Source organism: Camarhynchus parvulus, chromosome Z (genome assembly GCF_901933205.1).
Source record: "Camarhynchus parvulus chromosome Z, STF_HiC, whole genome shotgun sequence".
Taxonomy (NCBI): domain Eukaryota; kingdom Metazoa; phylum Chordata; class Aves; order Passeriformes; family Thraupidae; genus Camarhynchus; species Camarhynchus parvulus.
Genome location: NC_044601.1, coordinates 70,009,415 through 70,032,157, shown reverse-complemented (window position 1 = coordinate 70,032,157; position 22,743 = coordinate 70,009,415). Strand labels below are relative to the sequence as shown.

Below are 22,743 nucleotides of genomic sequence, written 5' to 3'. Positions count from 1 at the left end.
CGTGCGGCTCGCCAGGCTGCCCCGGCGCCGGCCAACCACCCGCACCAGCGGCCACAAGGAGAAATGGCAAGGTATAAACATCTTTGGCTTGCAGAAATCCTGTCTCTTTGGTGTGCTGTGTTCCTGCTGGCTCGGGGAGCTGGCAGGGAAAAGGAACTTAGGGATGCGATAGAGCTAAACGCGGCACATCTGAAACGGTCAGTGGCATCTGAAGGGCTTGTTTCTGTTTCTTTTCCTGCTTGAAAGTACCATAAAATACTGATAAAATGAACAAAAATACACTGAACGCTGAAAAGGTTTCGGTAACAGCCGTTGCCGGGGAGAAACCAGGTTCCCAGAAACTAAAAAGGATGTAATAATGTAAATTAATCTAAGTCTTCCAAAACAATGTGTTTGCTCCATGAACTGTAGCAGTTCCATCGACCTCCTGAGTGTGCATTAGGTACAAGCACAGAGCTTGTGAGGAACTGCCAGCTGTGCTTGAGGCTCGTGCGGTGTTCCGGGGATGTCAGGCTGCAGCTGGCACAGCCTCCCTGGGCAGCCCAGGGCCGGGCCGTGGCTGTAGCCACCGGCTTTGTGCTTGATACTTTGAGCTCAAGAGAACTGAACTTTTCTGATCCAAGAACAAGCTGATTAAATTAAACTAAAAAACCGACCAAAAAACCTTAAATCTGATCTTTCCCCAAAACACTTAACAAAAAACCATGCCTGAGTTTAAAAACAGGGTCTTGGGTTTTTAGTATCCAACTTTGTGCTCCGTTGTTGTGCGGCCGCAGGGTGGTGTGGCCAGCGCACGGCAGGCGCCGGGCACGGGAGGCTGCCGGGTCGGCCACGGAAACACGGGGCTCAGGAGAAACCTGGCTCAAGAACGGCTCCCCTACGTTTCAGACCTGCTTCGCCCGTCCTGAGCATAGTATTGTGTGGAGAGAGGGTTAAAGTGGAGCCTGCGCCTGCTAAGACTGAGAGAAGCCGTAGGAATGGGACCAGCTGGGCTGGGCTTGGTTGCGGGGATTGTGCTTTAGTCACGGGCGCGGGGCCGCGCTGCGGGGCCGCTCTCTCTCTCCGCGCTGTGCCGGCCGTGCCGCGCCCCTCACGCCTTGGTGCAGGTGCTGGGGGCCGAGGAGGAGCCCCCGGAGCTCAGGTCGTCCTGCCACTTCTCCAGGCTGCGCCGGCGCGCGTTCATGAAGAAGTTGCTGACGGTGGTGAGCTCCAGGCCCAGCTGCTGGGAGATGGTGATCTGCATTTCTTTGGAGGGACGCTTGTTCTCCTTGAAGATGGCGAAAAGCGTTCGGCGCTGGAGGTCCGTGAAAACCAGGCGGGATTTCTTCTGGGAGTTGTTCCGCTCTTTGTTGGGCTCTTGCTCTTTGCGTTTGCAGGCTGGGAGGGGGTGGCAGAGACAGAGAGAAAGTGTCAGGGTGGTGCCCACAGAGCCCGCCAGCCACCCCGATGGCAGGCACTGTCACACGGCGCAGGCAATGTCACCAGCTGAGCCAGCACCACGCTGGCACATGGGACCGGAGGGCTCCCAGAGAAATCCACTGGGCTGCATTGCTTTTCTATCCCCAATACCTCTCAATAGCCGGGAATAACAGCTGTACGTTACTTTAGTCCCTTTAAACAGCCCAAAGCAAACCCCAGTCAAAGCTCTGGTAGCAGCAACTTTGTGTGAGCACCAAGGGGAAAAAGCACCATGGACCTCCTTGGCCTCCCAGGGCAGGCACTGGCTCACCTGGCCCTGCCCTGCTCCTCCCCGGCAGTGCCAGCACCCCAGGGCACCGCTCCCATCCCTGTCCCCTTCCTGGGGCATGTCCCGAGGGTGAGAGCCTCAGAGCTCAGGTCACGCAGGGCAGCAGTGCTGGGCCATCGCTGAGCCCTGCTAATGGATCCTAAACCCCATTCGTATTAATAGCTGCTCTGTATTTATTAGCAGAGAGAGAACAGCAAGTGCTGAAACCAATACCGCTGCCGGAGCACACCCACACTTAAAAATAGCCTGCCCAGGCCGTCTGCAGCGGGCACAGAGAGAAAATCCATATGTTGACATGGTTAGGTAATGTGCTGGGACAAAATGAGCCCAGAGAATTGATAAGCGGGCGGGTTTTAAGCAGCCCTGTTAAATAATTCTGCAGGTCTGGAACGTGAAATGAAGCTGGCCCAAAAGTAAAAGTCAGACTGTGGCAATGTCTGTGATTAACCCAGTCAGGGCTGTACCTGTGTGTCAGCCACTGTGGCACTGACTGTCTCCTTCCGTGCAGGGGCAGGACCTCACTGCATTTCTGCAGGAGACTGGGGTGTTTTCTTGGAGTGCCTGACCCCGACCCCTCCCAGCTGCCAAATTCCAGTGGCTGCAGCCGAGCTGCCTCTGGGCGGGAGGTGAATGTCAGACCTCAAAGTATCCCAAAGCACAAGAGAAGGCTGGTCCTGAGAGTCGGGATGGAACCAGACAAGGGCTGTGGTGAACGTTCCCAGCACAGCCACGGCAGCAGGAAGCAGCAGGGATGCCCCTGGGAGCATCAGGGTGAGCCTGCCCCGGCCCCAGTGGCCAGACTCGCCTCTCTGAGGCAGCAGGAAGCAGCAGGGATGCCCCTGGGAGCATCAGGGTGAGCCTGCCCCGGCCCCAGTGTCCAGACTCGCCTCTCTGAGGCAGCAGGAAGCAGCAGGGATGCTCCTGTGAGCATCAGGGTGAGCCTGCCCCGGCCCCAGTGTCCAGACTCGCCTCTCTGAGGCAGCAGGAAGCAGCAGGGATGCTCCTGTGAGCATCAGGGTGAGCCTGCCCCGGCCCCAGTGGCCAGACTCACCTCTCCGAGGCCATTATCCCAGAGGAGCAGGAGGGAAGAGTTTAGGCTCTCTGACTGCACCCCTGACACTGCACAGATAACATCCAGCTGCCTGTCAGAGCTGAAAAAGCAGATGTTAAGCTGGGTTCACTTGGCCACGTGTCCGGAATCCACGAGGTGATGTCCCTGGCGCTGGGGACATGATGAGCAGCAGCATCTTTGCTGCAGCTCCTAATCGGTTCCGGGACACTGGGACGAGTGGAGTGTTTCCTACCATCACTAATTTATGTCCTGAGATACTCTGCGTTTTACAGTTATTGGTATCTGATAATAAATAATGCAGAGGTATGTGCTTTTTGATGCATTCAGTAAATACTTTCCTTGAACTGTTGAGTTTGCTCTTGAAAAGGCCCCACAAAGGCAAACGCTGCACCTGACGTGCATCTCTCAGCAGAGAAAAATGGGGTGAGCACTCTAATAAAATCAAGTGATTTTCCGGGAAGAAAGAGAAAGGTTTTAACAGCAGAGGGAAGAGAAGAGACCATCTGGATTCTAAGCACAATTTGATTTATTAGCTGTGGTTAAACCTGAACACATCCTATGGAAGAAAATGGACAACCAGCAAGAACTGAAAGCCATAACTGTGGATAAAAATATACATAAAAATATAAAAGATAAGATTTTTCTTCTGCATTGGATTAAAGATGCTCTTCAATAGAAACAACACAGGAACTGCTCAGAATTGGGGTCACTGCTGCTTCCCTCAGCATGGACCAAAGTGGAGCCCCATGACTTGAAGGGCATTAAGAGGATGCAGGGACCCGACCCTGCATCCTGACACCCTGAGTATCATCAGACTGAATTTCCCTACTCATAGTTCATTTGCCTGACTTTCTGCAACAATGACTCTGATTTTCCATTTTCTTCCCCACAGGAGAGGAACCTAGCCAGCCCAGGCATTCCAAACAGCCACAAATCCTGAAAAACACCTAAAAGCTCTAGTGCTCAGCTCAATCCCCCCTGTGAGCCCTCAGGCACGGGGCAGGGACTCTCCAGGGCCTCCCTCAGCTCCTAGGAGGGAGACAGAGATGAGGACACGAGGGTCACCAGCATCAGAGGGAGGAAGAGGCCCAGGAGAGGTCCCAGGGGTGGAGCAGTGCCCGAGCAGCCCCGGGAGGAGCGGGATACTTGCTGGGACACTGGAGACATCACAACCCAGCTCCTGTGCCTCCTGGCCCTGGGTGCTTTAACTAACAGCAAAAGTGACTGTGCAGCCACAAAACAAAGAGCAGGGGCTAAGAAGGAGCCAAGCACAGACCAATCCAGCAGTATGTCCTCAGCAGTATGTTCCCTCAATCCAGCAGTATGTCCTCAGTCCCCATTGTTCCTAAGGACAAGTGGTGAATATTGATCCTGCCTGTGCAGTTTGTGTGGGTGCAAAGTCACCCAAACCCAGTTATCTGTCTGATGGAACTAAAACTGCTCCTCTATTCGATTTTGGAGAGGACTCAATGTGAGGGAAATGTAATTACTCTGGTAATACTGAACACAATGAAATGACCATCAAAACATTTTCTAAAGATTTAAAATGTTTTTCTTTTGCTGTGATTCACTTAAAGCAACCCCTTGTATATCCCTGTTACTACAATCTTTTAAAAACTAGGCCTCAGAAATCAATTTGATTACCTCTCTGAATTAAGTATGCACGAATGAGAGCGATTGAGATCAATACAAATTAGGTTAAGTACTCCGCTGTGTACAAAATCATTATGGAACAAGGAGCAATCAGAATGAAGATGCAAATAATCACATTGTCGGGCTGGCCAGCCAGTGCTGCTCATCCCTGCTGCTGCACACACACCAAACTCCTAATTTTTGAAACCCTAGGAATGCCCTTGATGGCATTTATCCAGAAAAACAGATTGGATGTGTAGCACAAAGTTAATTCTGTTCTTCCAGGGAAGAGCTGCTTGCTCATCCATTATAACGGTGAGGTGTTCCCTGTTTGGACATCCAGGGTTCCTACAGTGCTCTAAGATGTTCACAGCTGGCTGTTTCCAGCCAGGGAGGTGCTCTCTTGGTACCCCACCTGATGTTTCCCTCTCAACACAGAGGAGAAGGTGTGTGGGAAGCCCTCCAAGGAGACCTCCTCTGCTCTCCCTTCACCTCCTGCAGCCCCGTGCTGCTTGCCAAAGCTTAATGCCTCGTGCTCCCATCCCATTATGAGGGGATGAGAACTGCTGGAAAATCACCGCTGCTCATAAATATGTTCCCTGCTTACTGAGAGATATTTTGGTCTTGGAGACAATTTGCGTTTTGGGAACCTGCCAGCCTCTAGCGCTTGTCTAATAATTCCTCTGAGCAGCATTTACCAGTGGTTTGAGTCCCTTTTTTCACAGCGGAGCAGTTTGATTTTATAGCTCAAAACCCCCAAACAACCCCAAAACGCTCCAATTTCTTTTTTGATTGCATTTCTCTCTGCCATCAGCGAGTTGTCTGGCTGATGTTATCACCAAACCCATTTGAGATTAGTCTGTTTGGTATGATTTCTGTGTGCAAACCCCTCTATAAATCAGAGAGCCTTTTATGTAAAAGTCTGCAAGATTGATAGAGCTGGATACAAAATCTTTTACCTCAGAAAAAGAGATGTATTATCTGTCCCGCTGGATATAGTGCTTTCCCTGCATATTCATTGCCCAGGTATGATGGGCTTTTTCCAGGGAAGACAGGAGACAGGATGGGAGCCTTAAATACGAACAGATTGCTATCACAGGGAAGGGAGTGCTCTTCTTCGCTGTGTCTAGTGGGGATAAGATGAGAAGCAAAGGGTTTAAAAGACAAAAAGTGAGATTAAGGCCAGTCATTAAGGGGTTTTTTGTACCTGTAAGCCCTGGAAGAGATTGCTTAGGTAAAAAACCCCCCTCTGGAGATCCTGAAGAAAGGGGCAGGCTGTCAGGACAAGTGATGCCTGCAGTCCCTTTCAGGCCTGCCTTCCCTCTGAGCTCCATTCTCTGCACACCTGCAGAGCCCCATGAAGGCAGCTCCAGGGGAGCTGCTCTGATGAGCAGGCTGTGCCCTAGCGCTCAGAGCTCGGCACAGCCGTGTTGGGGACTGCAGGAAGCTTGTCATCTCCCTGTAATGGCTAATTGGGAGGGAAGGAAAAGCTCCTGCAACTGCTGGATGGCAGCAACATCCAGGACAAGGATTTGTGAATAATACCAGGGAGGAGCATCAAGGATGAGCACCCGGGGCCACGGTGCCGAGCAAAAACGCTCCTACAGAGGGTGGGAAGAACCGACACCAGTTACTGGGAAATAATCCTGTTGGCAAAAATGTTCTCCCCTCTACGCATTCCTCACCATAAATAAATTGTGGCAATTTTCAGCTGGAGAGGAATACTTGAGTTTGGGATATTTCAGTTCAAACAGTGATGGGCAAGAGATACAGGGAAAAAAAAAGATGCTGGGGGAAAATATTCTAAGGAAATAGTGAAGAACAGCTTCAGAATGAGTAACACATGATGAGCAGGGGACGTAATACAGAAACGCATTTAATCTAGAATGTACTCAGAATGAACTTCATCAAATAATCAAGAAACCGATAAAACTCGTTTGCTTTGCAAAAACAGGATTCAGATTTCTGTGTGGCAGAAATGCCTTCAGAAATGATGTGGAACAAAGAGCTGGGGCAGGGGATTATTTTGGAAAGTTGGTACACGAGAAATACAATTTATCAGCCAGCACCACAATTTACCGCATGGATTGTTCAAACACAACCACTAATCTATAGCTGAAGAGAGCACCAATATTTCAAGCCACTAAGCACCTTTCAAAGAACCTTTACATACCTGTACATTTAGTTCAACGCTAAGAAATAGCTTTATAAATAGTTAACGTGCCTGATACAGATGTTGTCATGCCTCAATTTTTAGCTGGGGATGCAGACAACAAAATAATCTCAATCCAGGGAAGAAACATTTGGTAGGGCACAAAGGGGCAGAGGATGGGCGGACAAGTGCCACAGCCCACTCCTCACTCTAAGCCCGCTCTCCTTGGCCTGGGGCACTCGGCGGTGCGGGGGCTCAGCCCTGGGATGTGACAGTGCCAGCGCCCACTCCTGGTACCGCCACCCACGGCTCGCCGCGCCCAGGGGGACCCCGCGGCCGCCGCCTGCCCCGCGGCCTCGCTGCCGCGCCCGCCCGGCTCCTGTCCCTCTCCGCCGCTCTCCAGGGTACTGACAGGGCAGAGCGCGGAGCGGGCACCGGGCAGCTCCGCACGAATGAGCCGCTGACGGTGTTTCGGTACAAAAGTGTTCAGTCATCAACAAGGCACCGCAGAAGGCAAACAGGCGGCGGAGCGCCCTGCTGAGCCCGCAGAAATTTCGGGATTGTCCGTTCGGGGCTTTGCCGGAACCTTCCCGCGGCGGCGAGGGAGGGAGCAGGGAGGGTCCCGAGGGCGGCGCCGCTCTCCCGGGGCAGCCGCAGCCAGGCACGGGCACGGGGAGCCCGGCAGGGCGCTGTGCCCGCGGAGCACCCGCGGAACTGCCCCGCACAGCCCGTCCTGCCCGCACAGAACCCCCAGCGCCGCCCCCGGCCGAGGAGTCCTAAAGACCCCCGAGAAAAGACAATAAGCACAGAAATAATAACATTAAATTGGATTAGGTTCGAATAGGATAGACAACGCTATATATCTTCTATAATAAGAAAAAAATACTAAGCACACCCGCATTGCTACGGCTCCCACAGGGAGAGGGGGATTTCCCTTCAAGGACAGATTTGCACCCCACTTGGGGTGGCTACCCGGTGGGTATTTTTTGTTTTTAAAAACCTGAAATACTTGTGGCTTTTTCCCCATGCTCAGAGGGATTTAAGCAAGCGAGCGAAGGGGAAGAAGGAAGCACTGAGGCAATGGGGCCGCATATTCACACGTGGTAATAAAAGGAAATTAAAATAATCGATTTCCTGAAGGGAAAGGTAATTTGCAAAGGTCTTTCCCGCTCCATGGGGAGTCCATGGCCACTTAGCACCTGAGCTCTCTCCAAACTTTATTCCTGGATGCAGAGGCATTCAGGGGGCCTGGTAAAGCAGAGACCCAGAATTCTACAGGCATAACTCTGCATGCAGCTGTGATTCCTGATTTTCTGCTCTATATGCAGGGCTCCACAGGGAACCCCCACCCGGGACCAGTGCTGGGAAGGAAAAGCACCAGCCACGTTACTGGAAATGAGCCGGCTCAGGTTCCAGATCAATGAAAACTGGGTCCACGCGTTGATGCTCCTGTTGCCAGCATTAATGCTCTTTTAATCTTCTAAACATTATCTGCATCGATTTCCCTCTCGACACACGTTTGTTTGTGAAGGCGACATCACCGCGTGCTCGGCAAAAAACCCGAACCCCTTGTGTCCCTCTGACGCCCGTGTCAGACCCCGGCACCTTCCTTTGGCTGCAAGCACAGAAGAGCCGGCTGCCCGCGGCTGCTGGAAGGGACAGACGAGTTTGCAGTCGGCGTTAGAGCCGAGCAGGGGATCAGCGTCCCTCTCCCGAAGCGGGACTGCCCCGCATCCCGGCAAAGCCCGAGCACTCTCCACGGGGGTTCTGGAGACCCCAGGCCGTGGGTGTTTAACCCGCAGCACCTCTGGTTAGAGGTCGGCCAGGGATTAAGGCCATCAATCATGCGCGGCTCCTGTTCGCCCTGCTCCGCCGCATCCCAGCCTCTCCCGGCAGCTGCCCCTCGTGCGGGAACTGCCTGTGCCCATTTCCCCACCCCAGAGACCCCCGGGGCCCCTCAGACCCCTCCGGCTGGGCCGGCAAGGCGGGCAGCCCTGGGAACAACCTGCTGTGTACCTGCCCGCTGGGAAACCATCTGCCGTCGTCGGGATCAACTGAAATAAAAGAAGGGCGGACTCGGTGGCACAAATATCCCGGGATTTTAGTCGCTGTCAGAGCAGAGCGCCCCGGCCACTGGACCCCCGCCCCATGCTGCGGTTTGTCCCACGCGTGTCTGCCCGTGCCACAGTCCCCCGTGTCCTTCTACACCCCCGTACAGGGCCGTGGGATTCCCGGGGAGCGGGAAGGCAGCCCCGGGAGCCCCGGGACCGTGCTCCACGGCGGGGCCCGGTCCGCACCCGCGCGGGACCGGCCGGGAAGCCACCTCCGGGTACCCACGGCGCCGCGGGCGCACCCCGCACGGCCTCACGGCAGGGACAGCTCTCGCTGGGTCTGTCCCGCTCCCCGCGGGTGCGGGCGCTGCCGGGGTCGGTACCGGGGGTCGCTGCCCGCGCCCCCCCCGCGGCCCCCGCAGAACAATGGGGGCTGCGGCGCCCCGCGACCGCGCCAAGGGGCGCCCGCGCGCCCTCCGCGGACAATGCGGCCGGGCCGGGGCCGCCGGGGCTGCGCGGGGTCCGGCCCCCGCCCGCTCCCACCGGCCCCGCCTGTCCCGGGACGCGGAGCCCCCGCCCGGCCACCCCTCGGTGCGCCCGGCAGCGCCGGCAGCCGCAGGAGGGGCGCTCACGGAGAGCGCGGGGCGGAGAGCGCACCTTCAGCACCCAGCCCTGGAGAGCAGCCCCGGCCCGCCGCGCGGCGGTGGCAGCGGAGCGCGCCCCTCCGCCGCCCCCGAGCCCCTCACAGCCCCGCAGGACACAGCCGGGGTGCGCGGTGCCGGCGCTGCGGGAGGCGGGGACCGGCTAGCTCCGCACAGCCCCGCGGCTCACGGCGGAGCGGGGAAGCGGCCGGGCCGGGCCGGCGGAGGACGCGCTGCGGGGCCGGCCGGCCGCTCGGCGCTGCGCTCCGAGGGTCGCGCTGCGCTCCCCGCCTGGCACCGGCTTGCACTTACCTGCTAGCCGCAGGGCAGACATCCTCTGGAACTCCGGCTCCTGCAGCCACTTCCACATCCTGCGGAACGTCTCCCGGCCGGACTTCAGTTTACTCCAAGGCTTGGGGTTCCGCAGCAAGTCCGAGAGGGTCCCCTGGGAGCGGCACAGCACTCGTTGGGCGAAGATGGCCTGCGGGATGCTGTAGCGCTTCAGCTCCGCCGTGATCCTTTGTGCCACCTCCTTGGTGTTGATCTCCTCCAGCTGCCCCGCGCCGCTCCCCTGCGGGCCGGCGGCGGGGGCGGCCGCTCCCGGCCGGCGGGCAGCGCGGGGCCGTGCGGCGGCGGCGGCCCGGGGGGCGCGGGGTGGTGCGCGCCGTTCAGGGGCGGCAGCATGGCCGGGGGCGTCCCCAGCCCCCGGGGCAGGTGCTGCTCCCCCCGCGCCAGCATCGCCGCGTGCGCCTCGAAGTTGGGGCTCAGCATCTTGTCGTGGCCCGGCGGCCCGTAGCCGTGCAGGCCCTGCTGGGAGCCAGGGAGCGGGCCCAGCCCGTTGCCCAGCGGCGAGAGGCTCTGCCCCACGGCCGGCACCTCCTTGTAGGGCCCGTAGAGACTGTTGACGGCCGGCAGCCCGCGCTCGTCCCGCATGAGCGCGAAGCCGCCGCCGGCGCTGCCCGGCAGGCGCTGGTGGTGGTGGTGGTGGTGGTGGGCGTGCGGGTGGGCGTGCGGGTGGTGGAACTTGTCGGAGACGGCGGAGATGGGCGGCAGGGGCTGGAGTGGCGTCAGCGTGGTGTAGGTGCCGCTCATGCCCATGCCGGGCGGCGAGGCCTCGCAGGGCACGCTCATGGCGTGGTGCAGCGGGATGGAGAGCTCGGGCCGGTACTCGGCGGCGCCGTCCAGCAGCGAGGCCATGCTGGGCACCATGGCGGGCCGGGCGGCGGGGGGCAGCTCCTGGTGCGGCGGCGGCGGCGGCGGCGGCGGCGGGGGGGGCGGCACCCGGAGCGGCCCGGCGCTGCGGCCGCCGTGGTGAGGGCTGGGGCTGCCCATCATCTCCGGTTCGTGCCCCGCCGCCCCGTGCAGGCTGCCCAGCGGCTCCATCGCCAGCTCGGGGTTCATGGCGCACGCAGCCGGTTCCCCGCCCAGGCACCGCCGGCCGCCGCGCCCGCTCCTCATCCGCTCATCGGGGCGGCGGCCGCCGCGGCCCGGGGCCGCCCGCCCCGCAGGCAGCGGCGGCTCAGCCGGGCCCGCCGCGCCGGCCCCGCGCCATGTCCTCGCCTCGCCGCCGCCGCCGCCGTCTGCGGGCGGCGGGAGCTGTCCGGGGCCGCTCCGCCCCGGCCGCGCCCGCAGGGCCGGGCTTGAGCCGCGGGCGGGCGGGCGTGAGGGCGTGAGGGCGGTGGGAAGGGCGGGAAAGGCGGGCGCGCGGGAGCATTGGCGGGCTGAGGGTCGGGGGGCGTGGCCTCCGTGAGGGGACGTGAGGGGACGGCGGGGCCGTTGAAGATTCCGCCGCCTTTGTAGCGTCCGGTGCCACCGGGAGCTCCCGGGATCGGCCCGGAACCGGCCCCGGCAGCGGCCGGGGCTCCTCCCGTACCGCCGCCACGGGGATCCGCGGTGCCGGCTGCGCGGCGGCCGCACGGCTCTCCTCCCGGCAAGTGGCTCCGCATCCCCCGGTCAGGCAGCCCAGCCCGCAGCCGGTGGCTCCCGGGGCCCCGCTGCACACAGCCGGCCCTGCTGCCTCCCTGTTCGCTGCTGCAAACCAAGGTACAGCGCTGATCTGTGCTGTTGGTTATTGGTTATTGGTTGCCTTAAATGCGGCTGAATTCGGTCTCATTAATAAGGTGCGATGGACGTACCTCACCCGGGGGTGGATGGTGAGTACGACGCCATCCCCGTGCCACCCCGCTGGCCCATGGCTGAGGGGTCCCGCTCCCCGGTGCACACACACACGGACAGGCGTTCTCCCCTTATCCCAGGGCAGGGCCGGTTCCCCGGGCCGCCCCTCAGCCCCGCGGCTGGCAGGGCCAGCTCCGCAGGGCACAGGGCGTGCGGCTGGCAGCGCTGCTCTGTGCGCAGGGCCAGCGCGGATGGGAGCGGACAGGGACGGGGGCCCGAGGGGACAGCACACCCTGGCATGCAGCTGGCAAGCGGGGACCTTCCTGCTATGGCACAGCCCGGGCAGGGCACCCGTGCCAAGACACACCGGGTCGGGCTGTGCCCGCTGCTCCCAGCTGTGCAGTTCACTGCTTCTCCCTGCTCCTTTAATCAGCAGCAGCAACAGCAGCCTGGAGTGTCCTTCAGTTTTGTATCGTCCTTATTTCGGCCCTGATAACCGTCTCCGTATTTGTGAAAGTCCCATCTCCACTGGGTCTTTCCAGTAACTAAAAGAGGGAAATGAGGAGAAATGTCACCTTTTGGACCCTCGATCATCAGGCTACTCACTCTCCAGAGCGCCTGGTATCTCCTCACAAACACGTTGTGTATGACAGTGCCCAGTTTCCCTACAGATTGCATCCCAAAGGATAATGATCAATTTTTTCCATGCTGCCATCACAGCGTCTCTGGAGCTCACGGTGTTTTCTGAGCTGCTTTTTAGCGCTATCAGGGGGGTATAAAGTGGAGTTCCCCGCACCCCAGCTACTCCTCCCGCTGCCAGCTTGTGGTGAGGGAAAAAAAAGGAAGAGAGAAAAGAAAGCTCTGGCGTGAGGTGCCTTTGTTCAGGGCAACTTAGGCGTGAAATCTTTTTGTCCTTCCTAAAGGAAGGCAAAAGTTGCGGTTGATATGGGGAAAAAAGAGGCGAGTGCAGCGCTCCTGAGACGGAGGTGCCTCTGTGGGCAGGCGGGAGGAGGGTGGGTGGGCAGACCCTGATGGGAATCTGGTGCCGCAGATGAGCTGGTGTCTGTGTCCTCCCTTTTCCTCTCTTTTCCTCTCTTTTTCTCTTGCCTTGCCTTCTCCTTCTCCAACAAATACATCAGATCTTTGGCTTTTTCTTTCCAAACCTGCACCCGATGGCTGTGTCCCCTGAGGATGTTTTGTTACACACCGTAGTATTTAAGTCTGGTCTCTTTCCAAGTTAATTTCAAAACCTTCCTGGGAATCAAGGTGTAAATATGCCTGTGTGGTGCAGCCGTAGCCGAGGGTCCGATCTGATGGGGCAGTGCCTGCCCTCAGAGGCAGGAGGGTGCTGGGTGTCCTTTGTCACACAGGCAGGACAAGGTGCAGCCGAGCTGGCAGCTGGGCACGGTGGGCAGGAGCAGGGCCGGGGGCCGGGTGGCTGCTGCTGCTTCCAGCCCAGCCAGCTTGGGCTGCCCAGCGGGACAGCGCTCCCTGCCTGCATGGCTGCCTTTGCCAGAGGCTTTCCCTGCTCCTGGGGGAGGGAGGAGGGGGTTTCTTTGTTAGCTTTCCTTCTCCTGTCTGCCTGCAGCCGGGCCTCCCCCTGCCACAGCCGGGTGCCCTTGCTCCCCGCAAAGAGGCAGCGGTGGGGTGTCCAGGGGTGGTGGGCTGGGACAAACCTGGAGATTGACCTGGCCTGGCTGAGCTTTCTTGCCCAGCATCCCTCTGGTTTGGGCTGTGGCTCCCCTGGGAATATGAAATTTAATTCCTCTCCTCTTTTGTTCTCTGGGGTTATCTGTGGTGTCCTGCAGCACCCGCACCTGGCACCTGACCCAAACCATGCAGGGAAGAAGGGGTGACTCCAGGGTGACACCTCAGTGCAGGACATGGCACAGGCACAGGGAGCTCTCCTCTAGAGCAGCTGGCCGGGGCCTGCAGGTGTCATTTTCACCTGCTTTTAAACAAACATTGCAAGTGGTTTCTTTGCATTTTGAAACTGCTGTCACAAGCCCCTTCTCTGCAGAGGGAGCAGCTTCAGCCCCTCAGGACAGAGCTGGACATGGGGCAGGGGGTTCAACCCATGCTGGCCACTGGCACCCTCCAGCCCCAGCACCCATGGCCAGCAGAGGCTTCCTCACATTTACCAGTGGGAGAGGAAGGAAAGGATTTTTTCTATCCCATCCCCATACCCCCACTGGGTTATAGGACTATAAATCCCTGCCTCTCTGCCAGGCTGGTCTCAAGGATAAATATATGAGCTGTAGTGGGTGTTAGAGGTGGGAAGCACATAGACAGCACAGACAGAGGATCTGGCATGGCTCTGCTCCTGTGCCTGCCAGCCTGAGGGACTCTGTCCTGGGAGTTCATGTGAACTCCTAAAGACACACGGCAGAATTCCTGACAGTGAGGACAGTGCAGTGCTGGAGCAAGCAGCAGGTCACCTGGAACAAGTAACAGCAGTGGGCTGTAAGATGTTCCTGGGGATGTAATTCACCTCAATGGGCGAACACCCTGAGCCAATCAGTGCCCAGATTCCCACACTTTTTATCTTCGCGTATTTCACAGGAGTGCAGAATTTGATCCATCATACCAAGCTTGTTGCACTGCATAATTAAATATAGGCAGCATTAAGCAACACTTTTGGCAACTACTCTGGTGAAGTTTTCCAGTAAAACCTATCAGTGGCCCTGAGCAGTTTGGGAAATAATAATAAGGAAGAAGCAGAGGCAGTGGAGTTTTACAGACTCCCAATGCACAAGAAACCATTTTATTTAAAAACAATGCATTCAATATCAGGTTATGGCACATGAGTCAATGCTGCAGGCACGTCACACCACGGGATCACACTGAGAGCTCCCGAGCCCCGATGCTCGTGCCGAGGGGAGCCAGGGCACCAAGTGCTGTGCAGGCACGCTCCAGCCCCGGGCTGGGGACACACACAGCCTGGTGCCAACCCCCAGCCCCGGGCTGGGGACACACACAGCCTGGTGCCAGCCCCTGCCCCTGTCCCAAGGCTCTCCGTGGTCATGGGCGTGGAGCAGGTCCGCTTGCAGCGTCCTTCCCACCGCTCACCTGAGAGGTGCCCTGGCCCTTTATGAACATCAGCCTTTTAAAAATAAACGGTGCTTTTAGTATGGCCCTTACTAATGAAACCTTTTTTACAATTATGGCATTTTTTCTTTTTTTTTTTTAAGTTTATATTTTTTTATCGAAAACAACTCCATCAGGCATTGAACTGTAGAGCCATTGAAATGAAGACACATTCATTTACAGAAAACCTGCTTTTTCCTATTTGCCCTGTTTTTGCAGCCTCCATTCACAGTTAGTAGCTCTTTTTCACAAACTCTTGCTTTTTGGCTTAGTCTTACAATTAAACCTGGTAGCCAAATGCCTGTTTTCACGTGCCTTGCTACCATTCACCAAGGAGATGCAAGCAACAAAAATAGAGACCCAAGATGTATAAAAGAAGAGAGGAAATGTATTCCCAGTCCTATGTACACCCCCAGCACCTTGGCAAAGGGGCTGGAGAGGGATGTGGCTGCCACTGGATACTGTCCTGGCAGCCCAGGGCCAAGCAGGGTGTCCCAGTGGAGGGAGCTGCTCAGGAGGACTTGTCTGGATTTTGGAGCCTCAAATGTTTTGTACTTACAGGTATTGATCACGCTGCATTAGCTCTGCTGGCTTGTCTAGACATTCAGGCATGGGAAGGAGAGTTCTCCCTGGACCATCAGGAATTCATGCGGGAAGGTTTGGGGCCAGAGGGAGGGAAGGAAGAGCCCAGCTGCGGTGATGCCACTTGCAGGGGCCACTGGCTGTCCTGAGCAAGGAGGGCAGCCCTCAGCACCTTGTAAATAACAATTAAATAAATAATAAAGATGCTTTTTTATTAATGCAAAGGCATTTGTGCTGGAGAGAGGCAGCCCCAAAGAGCCTCTCCTCCTCAGCCACTGTCTTGTCCATCCCCTGCCGTCCTCACCTCTCCCTCAGACCCCACCTGGCAAAACAAAAGCTGCACACTTTGAGATGGTTTTCCACCTTGCATAAGCTTGGGCAAAAGAATATTGATACTAAGAAGCAATTTACTTTGGGCTGTGCTGTGCCATCGATCACGGGGCAGAACTCCCCATTAAAATCAATGATTCTGAAATGTTCAGTGTGGGTCTGGAGCATCGATGGGGAGTTTTGCTTAAAAATCAATGATGTAATATGGCGTTCTGTCAATAATTTTTCTGTATTCCCATTTCCAAATATTTGCAGTCAGTTTTGTGCTTCCTTCTCTGCATTTGGTGCCTCTTTGTGCTTTTGGAAAGTTGTGGTGGTGATGCCAGGGCTGTGCCCAGGACTGGCAGGGGTTCTGCCCCTCTTCAGGACCATGGGAGGTTCCAGAAACTGTATGGAGCACACTGCTCCCTGCTTTCATGCCACTATAATGGTAATAGTTCTCATTTCTTTCATTTGCTGAGGAGAAATGATGGGTCTCCACAGGAAACTGGTAAAAGGCCTCTTGATAAAAATATCTGGCATTCAGAGAGGCCAAGAAGGGTCACTCAGGGTTGGGGGTGACCCTTCTGCACCCACAGGCTCTTTGCCAGTAGGGTTAGTGTTGCTGGGCACTGCTTTCCCATGGACCCCAGTGACCAGCACGGCTGCTGTACAGCTCCATAGGAAACAACAGCAGAAATTATTCCTTCCTGCACTTCATTAACGACCAGAGCAGAGCTCTCCTTTCCCTGTGCAATTTCTGGTTTGGGGCTAAACCATCTGTGTGCTCCAGCACGTGGACAAGGGTCCCTGCAGTGGTGCCCAGGCACTGCCAGCCCCACAGCTCCCAGAGGCAGTGATCCCACAGCCCTTGCTGGCACTGGGGGGACATCACCACTGCCCCACTGTGACTCCATGAGCACAGGCACTCCAGCTGCAACCTGCTGAGCAAGTGTGAGGAGCACAGGACTGGCTAGAGCCCCAGCAACAGTGGCTGGGGCAGCTCTGGACACGGGGCAGCATGGGGGTGATCCAAGCCCCACCACAGCCCTAAACAGCCTTTGGAAAAGCATAGCTGAGAAATGTGGGATAATTCAGATGAAGGAGAAAGCCACCAGCTCCTTCTCCACCCAGGGGTGTGGGGGAGAACCGTCCTGGCTGCAGGGCCAGCAGAGCTGCAGTGCCACAGTGGGCACCAGGACACGCCTGGGCTGCTCAGCTTGGGTGCTGTGCTGGAGATCTCCTTCCTCATCTCCTATGTCTGATCACAGGTAAAGAAGCTAAGGAAAATTAACCTGTGCCATTTTAAATGCCGGATTTTGCATCTTCTGTCATTGTGGGGTCAGTTCTCACTCAGAACAGTAAAAAATGGTTAAATACTTGCCAGCATACTCATAAGAAACCCAGTTATTTCCCAGGCTCCTTTTTCCTGAGACATAATGGCCAACAGTCCCCAGCTGTAAGTGACCCTCTTGTTTGTCCTGTCCCCAAACAGCTGGATTTCCTGTGGTGCCAAGCAAGCAATTGCCCTGTCTGCCTTGGAGTGCTGCTGGTGATGGGAAAAGGGGGACACTACTCCAGCTGTCTGACTGGTGAGTTACAGACATAAATGGGGAAATTTGGTCATGGCATTTGCTCTTCCCTGCACTCCAGCTCTGCTCACTTCCCTACAAAAAACCGGTTTTAAAAATCCCAGCACCTGGCTTCCATTTTTGCCCATCCTGCCAGTCTCTGCCCAAGCAGAGGGATGGGGTTTGGGGCTTTTCTCACCGAATAGGTCTCCAGAGAAGCCTAATTCCATGTATTGTGGTGGTTTAAGTTTAACATCAAATGACAGAATGGTATCAGCTGGATGGGAATGAACATGCCTCTGTCTGTCTAGTCTGGACTAGGATCTGTCCCAAAAGGAATTAAAACACTGAAGTATTCCAAGAGTGATATAAACACCTAGCTAAGATATGAGCCACTTTGTGACCTTCTTCTTGTTATTCTTTAAAAAATGTAAAATTCAGTAAATAGGAAAATACCCAAGCGGTGGAAATCAGGATCCACACTGAGGAACTTGCGTGTGACAATGCGCTGGAATTCCGAGTGGCTTCCTCCATCGGCCACGGCAACGCTGAGCTATTGACAGCAACAGATACAAAAGAAGCAAAACCTTTTAAAAGTAGCATTTCTAGCTCTAATGGCAAGGAACAATAAAATTATTTAGGGTGTTTAGTAGAATGCTAAAATATGAACAGATATTAAAACATACTGAGTGGCTTATCTAGAAATGCAAAATGTTTCAACTTTGCAGCTGCACAAATCGCATCCACAGAACATGATAAAAGCTTCTGCACTGCTAAATACGCTGAAACCTTGGATGAGCAGTAGCTAAAAAGCATCTTTAAATTATGGAAAAGATTCTAGGGTGGGTTTGTTTCCTTTTTAGAATTCTATCTGAAGAATGTTTAATTTGGTTTTGGGCACTTTTTTAGACAATTGTTTGGCACTTCAAGATTTAGGTTCTTAGGCACAATGCGACAAGGTGAGTTTGGCCAGTCCTTCACCGTGCATCCTGTAGAGCAGCTGGAACTCTGCAGGCAGCTGGTGGGACTCCTGCCACTTGGTGGTGAACTTGGTTCCCTTCTTGTCGTAGTAGTGGTACGGGAGGTCCTCCCGCGTGTTGGGGTCGAAGGCGAAGGGCCAGAATCCGTACAGGTGGACCTCGTCACAGATGGCTGAGGCCAGGGTGTACATGAGGATACCTGTGCTCAGCCGCTTCGGGGACAGGTGCTTGTTCCGCCAGTACCTGGGAAGACAAGAGGGAGTCAGGCTCAGTCTGCTCAGAAGTAGCCGAAAGCTGTTCTGAAGCAACCACAAAACTTCAGTGGTCCTGACTAGCCAGACTGTGCCTCCCACATCAGGCACGAGGGGAAAAATCAGTCAGGAGATGTACTTGGCCAGTTAAGTGCAAGGCAAGCCCACCCACCTGTTAACGTGCTGCATGATATTTCCTGGCCAAGCCAGCTGGACCTTTAGCTGCCCTCTGTGCTCAACAAAGAAGTCAACCAGTGTTCGTGTGACTGTCGCCGACGTGTGGAAGAAAAAAGCGGGGATCCAAAGAATGGCCCCATCGAGCTTTTTCAAACTTAAAAAGAAGTTGTTGCGATCCTGAATGGTCAAGAGGTTGTTGTAATACTTCTCCAGGATGCTGGGGTTGAAGGTGGTAAGGTTGGTTTTCCTTCCAACATCTTTCTGGAAAGCCTCAGTCGGAGCAAAGTTGCAGCGAAAGACAAAATCCGATTTATCAATTTCCTGCCCGCACTGGCTCCCGGTCAGGATCCCGCTGTTGCCAACCACAGCACAGATGTTGTAGTGCTTGTTCATGATGGGAGACACGTCAGGAAGAAGAGACCTGAAGTTATTGCTGATGGAGAACACATACTTATGGCTGGAGTAATCGTAGTGCATCAGCTGCCCGATCCGAACGCTGCTCTTGATCAGAGAAAAGTTTTTGATGACGTCAACATGCTGAAGGATTTCTTGCCTAAAACAAGAGCAAAATAACAGAAAACAAGGAGTTCTAATTGCCCTTTTTTGCAGTGGATTTGTTTTCCACCTAGACTTATATTTTTCCTTTTTTAAATTTAAAGTGTACTGAAGTAGTTTCCTGAGCAACATGGTGCAGTGGCTTTTAAATCAATATAAATAGATGGGAATGAGGGAGCTGGCTCCTCACTTAGAGCTCCACTTGGATTTACCGTCTGGTCCCTACTGATGCCAGCTCAGGCTGTGCCTGTGCCTCTTGGAATAGTGTCAGGATTAAAATATGGGATTGGCTGCTTAGGGGTGCAGCTCCCATTACACCCCGCACAGTCACCCAGCACTGCATTGCCCTGTCTGGGCTGTGACACGGTGTGGGGACAGCTTTCTGCTGGGGCTGTGTGTGCCTCTCATTCCTGGTGCAGCCACAAACCCAGGATATCCAACTGAATTAACAGGAGACAATTTATATATATATATACTTATGTTTTCATTAACAAGCTTCCAATCACAAAACCAAGCGACAGTCACTGTCTCCATCTATGCAAATATAGTTCCTTAATTCATATTTGGGCAAGCACAGCAGCACTTTTAGGAGGGTTATTAGGGATACTTACAAAGCAAACAAAACAACCCTGCTTGGGAATTTCCCTTGCAGGGCATAAAATTAGAAACTGAATAGGACTTTATTTACTTATGTTTATGGAAAACAAACAACCATTCCTCCAGCTCACATCCTCCAATGTCTGAGCATTAATGGAGTCCCACTGGGTGCCCTAATTATGGGTTCTGGCTGACAGACAAGTGCAAAGGCAGCTCCTTGAGGCATCAGCTAAAATCATCAGAGGGGTAGCACAGGAACAGGCTTAAGGAGCTGCTGGTGCCAGGGATGGAGCAACACCGAGGGGGGCCACTGTCACTGTCACACAGCCTGGGAGGTCCTGGGAAAAGGTGGGACTAAGTGCCACCTCCCCTCTGTAGCCCACGGCTCCTGAGGGCAGGCGTGGCAGCACTGGAAGGGAATTACTTGTCCTGCTGTCCTTGGACTGTGGCCTGAAGGGAGGAGAAAAGCCCAAACCCTGCACTGAGAGGTGCAGCAGCCCCATCCTGCCTGGCCACAGAGCCAGATTCCTGCTCCCCAGGTGGGACATGTGAGCAGAGCCACGAGGCAGCCCCTAAACCAGCGGGCATTTGGCAGGACAAAATTACAGTCCAAGATGGCAGTAGCTGTCCTAAATGGCTACATGGTTTTATTTTCTTTTACAGAAATGCTAAATATATGCAATCAGCAAATAGATGTATGTATAAAGAGCACAAAGCTCTGTGCCTGCCCCCGCAGCTGGAGCGGAGCTGGAGGCAGAGCAGCACTGCACTTGCTCAGAACTGCCGGCAGCTGGGAAGTTTCTCTGTGTGCCTTGGGCCTCCATGAGCACAGCCTTTCATGGCTGTTACAGGCCAGATGTTCCCACTCTTAAACCACTGCTATATATCCTGGAGTAATGACAATTCCACTTGCACACCAGGAAACTGGGTCACGTTCTAGTACAATAATGTGTGTTGCAGCCTGGTGTCCTGCTCTGAAATAATCAAGTCTTTTGGGACAGCTGCAAGCGTCTGGGGGAAAGCTCTGGTTCAGCCTTTGTCTCTTGCCGCTGGCAAATTCCTCGGAGCACTTAGCAGGGTGCTGCATTCCCTTAGCTGGGAAGGGGCACGGCCGGGCCATGGCAGTGCCCAGGTGCTTGCTCACCTCTGGTGGGCGAAGGCGCTCCGGTTGAACACCCACTTGGAGGGCTTGTCCTGCAGCTCCTGGCCCAGGGAGTTGGTGAGGGGGACGAACGAGGGGTCCAGGAACTTCAGTGCAAACTGAGACCTGCAGGTGGGCACAGACACCAAAACATGCACACGCATGGGGACGCGTGGAGCCACAGAGACAGCAATTTACATACGTGTACACACATGGAGACACAGAGACAGCAATTTACACACATGTACACATATGGAGACACAGAGATACCCATGCACACACATGTACACACATGGAGACACAGAGACAGCAATTTACACACATGAACACACATGGAGACACAGAGACACACATGCACACACACGGGGACACATGGAGTCACAGAGACAGCAATGCACACACATGTACACATATGGAGGCACAGAGATACCCATGCACACACGTGCACACAACATGCACACACATGGAGACACAGAGACGGCAATTTACACACATGAACACACATGGAGACACAGAGACACCCATGCACGCACATGGGGACACAGGGAGTCACAGAGACAGCAATGCACACACATGTACACACATGGAGACACAGAGACAGCCATGCACACACATGTACATGCATGGAGACACAGAGACAGCAACTTACACACACGGAGACATCCATGCACACCCATGGAGACACATGGAGACACAGAGACACCCACGCACAAACATGGAGACACATGGAGGCACACACATGGAGACACCCATGCACACACATGGAGACACCCGTGCGCAGACATGGGGGCACACACGGAGACACCCACGCAGACACATGGAGACACAGAGACATGCGTGCAGCACACATGAGGACACCCACGCAGACACAGAGACGCCCACGCAAGCACACAACACACGTGCACACACAAACCACACATACCCCCCGCCACAGACCCGCGGCCCGTTACCGGCCGTGCCCGAGCCGCCCCCGCGGCCGCCGCCATCAGCACCACGGAGAGCGCCGGGCGCCGCCGCCGCGCCGTGGCCGTGCCGGCGTCCCCCGCCCGCCTCCCCGCAGCCCGGGCCGTGCGGCTGCCGCTGCCGGCGCTCCCCCGGCCCCGCTCCCGCGCCCCCTCGCTGCCCGGCCGGGCCGGGCCCGGGGCCGCCATGGCGGGCCGCGCCTCACCGGAATCCCGCGTGGAACATGTACATGCGGGGCCCGGCGGCGCCGGCGGCGCGGGGCGCCCCCGAAGATGTTGTCCTTCTTGAGCGAGACGTAGCTGATGAGGGACAGGATGAGCAGCGCCACGCTGAGCATGACGAGCCCCAGCACGCTGGCCACCCGCACCATCTTGCAGCTCCGCATGCCGGAGGCGGCCCCGCGGCTGGGCGGGTGCGGGGCGGCCGCGCCGCTACATTGGGGGCGGCGGCGGGGCCGGGGCCGGGCCGGCTCCGCCGCGCTCGCAGGAAAATGGAGGGACGGGGCGGTGAAATGGCAGCCGGGAGCGCCCGCACGGCCCCGCACGGGCCCCCCGCTCCCGCGGCAGCCGCGGCGGGACGGCCTCGGGCACAGCCCGGCGCGCCGGTGACTCCCGGCAGGCCCAGCGAGCCCCCGGCAAGGCCCTGTGCCACCCCCGGCCCCAGCGTGCCCACCAACGACACCAGGTTTCCCCCCGGCGTAGCCAGTGTGCCCCCAAAAGCCCCAGTGCCCCCCGGAAAGCCCCAGTACCCCCCAACAGCCCCGGGGTCTCCTCCACAGCAGTTCCCTCCCCAGTGTGCCCACCCTGACATCCCCAGTGTTCCCCCAGCAACCCTAAAGTGCCCAGGCTACCCTTTCCACTGCCCAAGTGACCCCCCAAAACCTTGTGCGGCCCAGTCTGGCAGGCACAGGGACCCCCCTGGACCCCACGGAGCCCCCAGATATGCACGAGGGCTGAGCATGGCTCAGCCATGGGGGGCCTAGGCTGCTGGGGACCCTGTGCCTCTGCTGGGGACCCTGTGCCTCTGCTGGGGACCTGTGCCTCTGCTGGGGACCCTGTGCTCTGCTGGGGACCTGTTCCTCTGCTGGGGACCCTGTGCCTCTGCTGGGGACCTGTTCCTC

The 22,743-nt window shown here is 56.3% G+C and overlaps 2 protein-coding genes across 2 annotated transcripts; both read right to left on the bottom strand.

Moving 5' to 3' along the window:
• Positions 1–492: 492 nt before the first annotated feature.
• Positions 493–10,733, bottom strand: ONECUT2 (one cut homeobox 2). Its single transcript, XM_030968955.1, is given in 3 exon segments — positions 493–1,377; positions 9,608–9,883; positions 9,886–10,733. Coding segments are annotated over 3 exon segments (1,374 nt in total). The 5' UTR covers positions 10,697–10,733; the 3' UTR covers positions 493–1,090.
• Positions 10,734–14,142: 3,409 nt separating this feature from the next.
• ST8SIA3 (ST8 alpha-N-acetyl-neuraminide alpha-2,8-sialyltransferase 3) lies at positions 14,143–22,043 on the bottom strand. The gene is given in 5 exon segments (XM_030968616.1): positions 14,143–18,182; positions 18,363–18,920; positions 20,664–20,786; positions 21,829–21,890; positions 21,892–22,043. Coding segments are annotated over 5 exon segments (1,143 nt in total). The 5' UTR covers positions 22,009–22,043; the 3' UTR covers positions 14,143–17,899.
• Between the last annotated feature and the right edge of the window lie 700 nt (positions 22,044–22,743).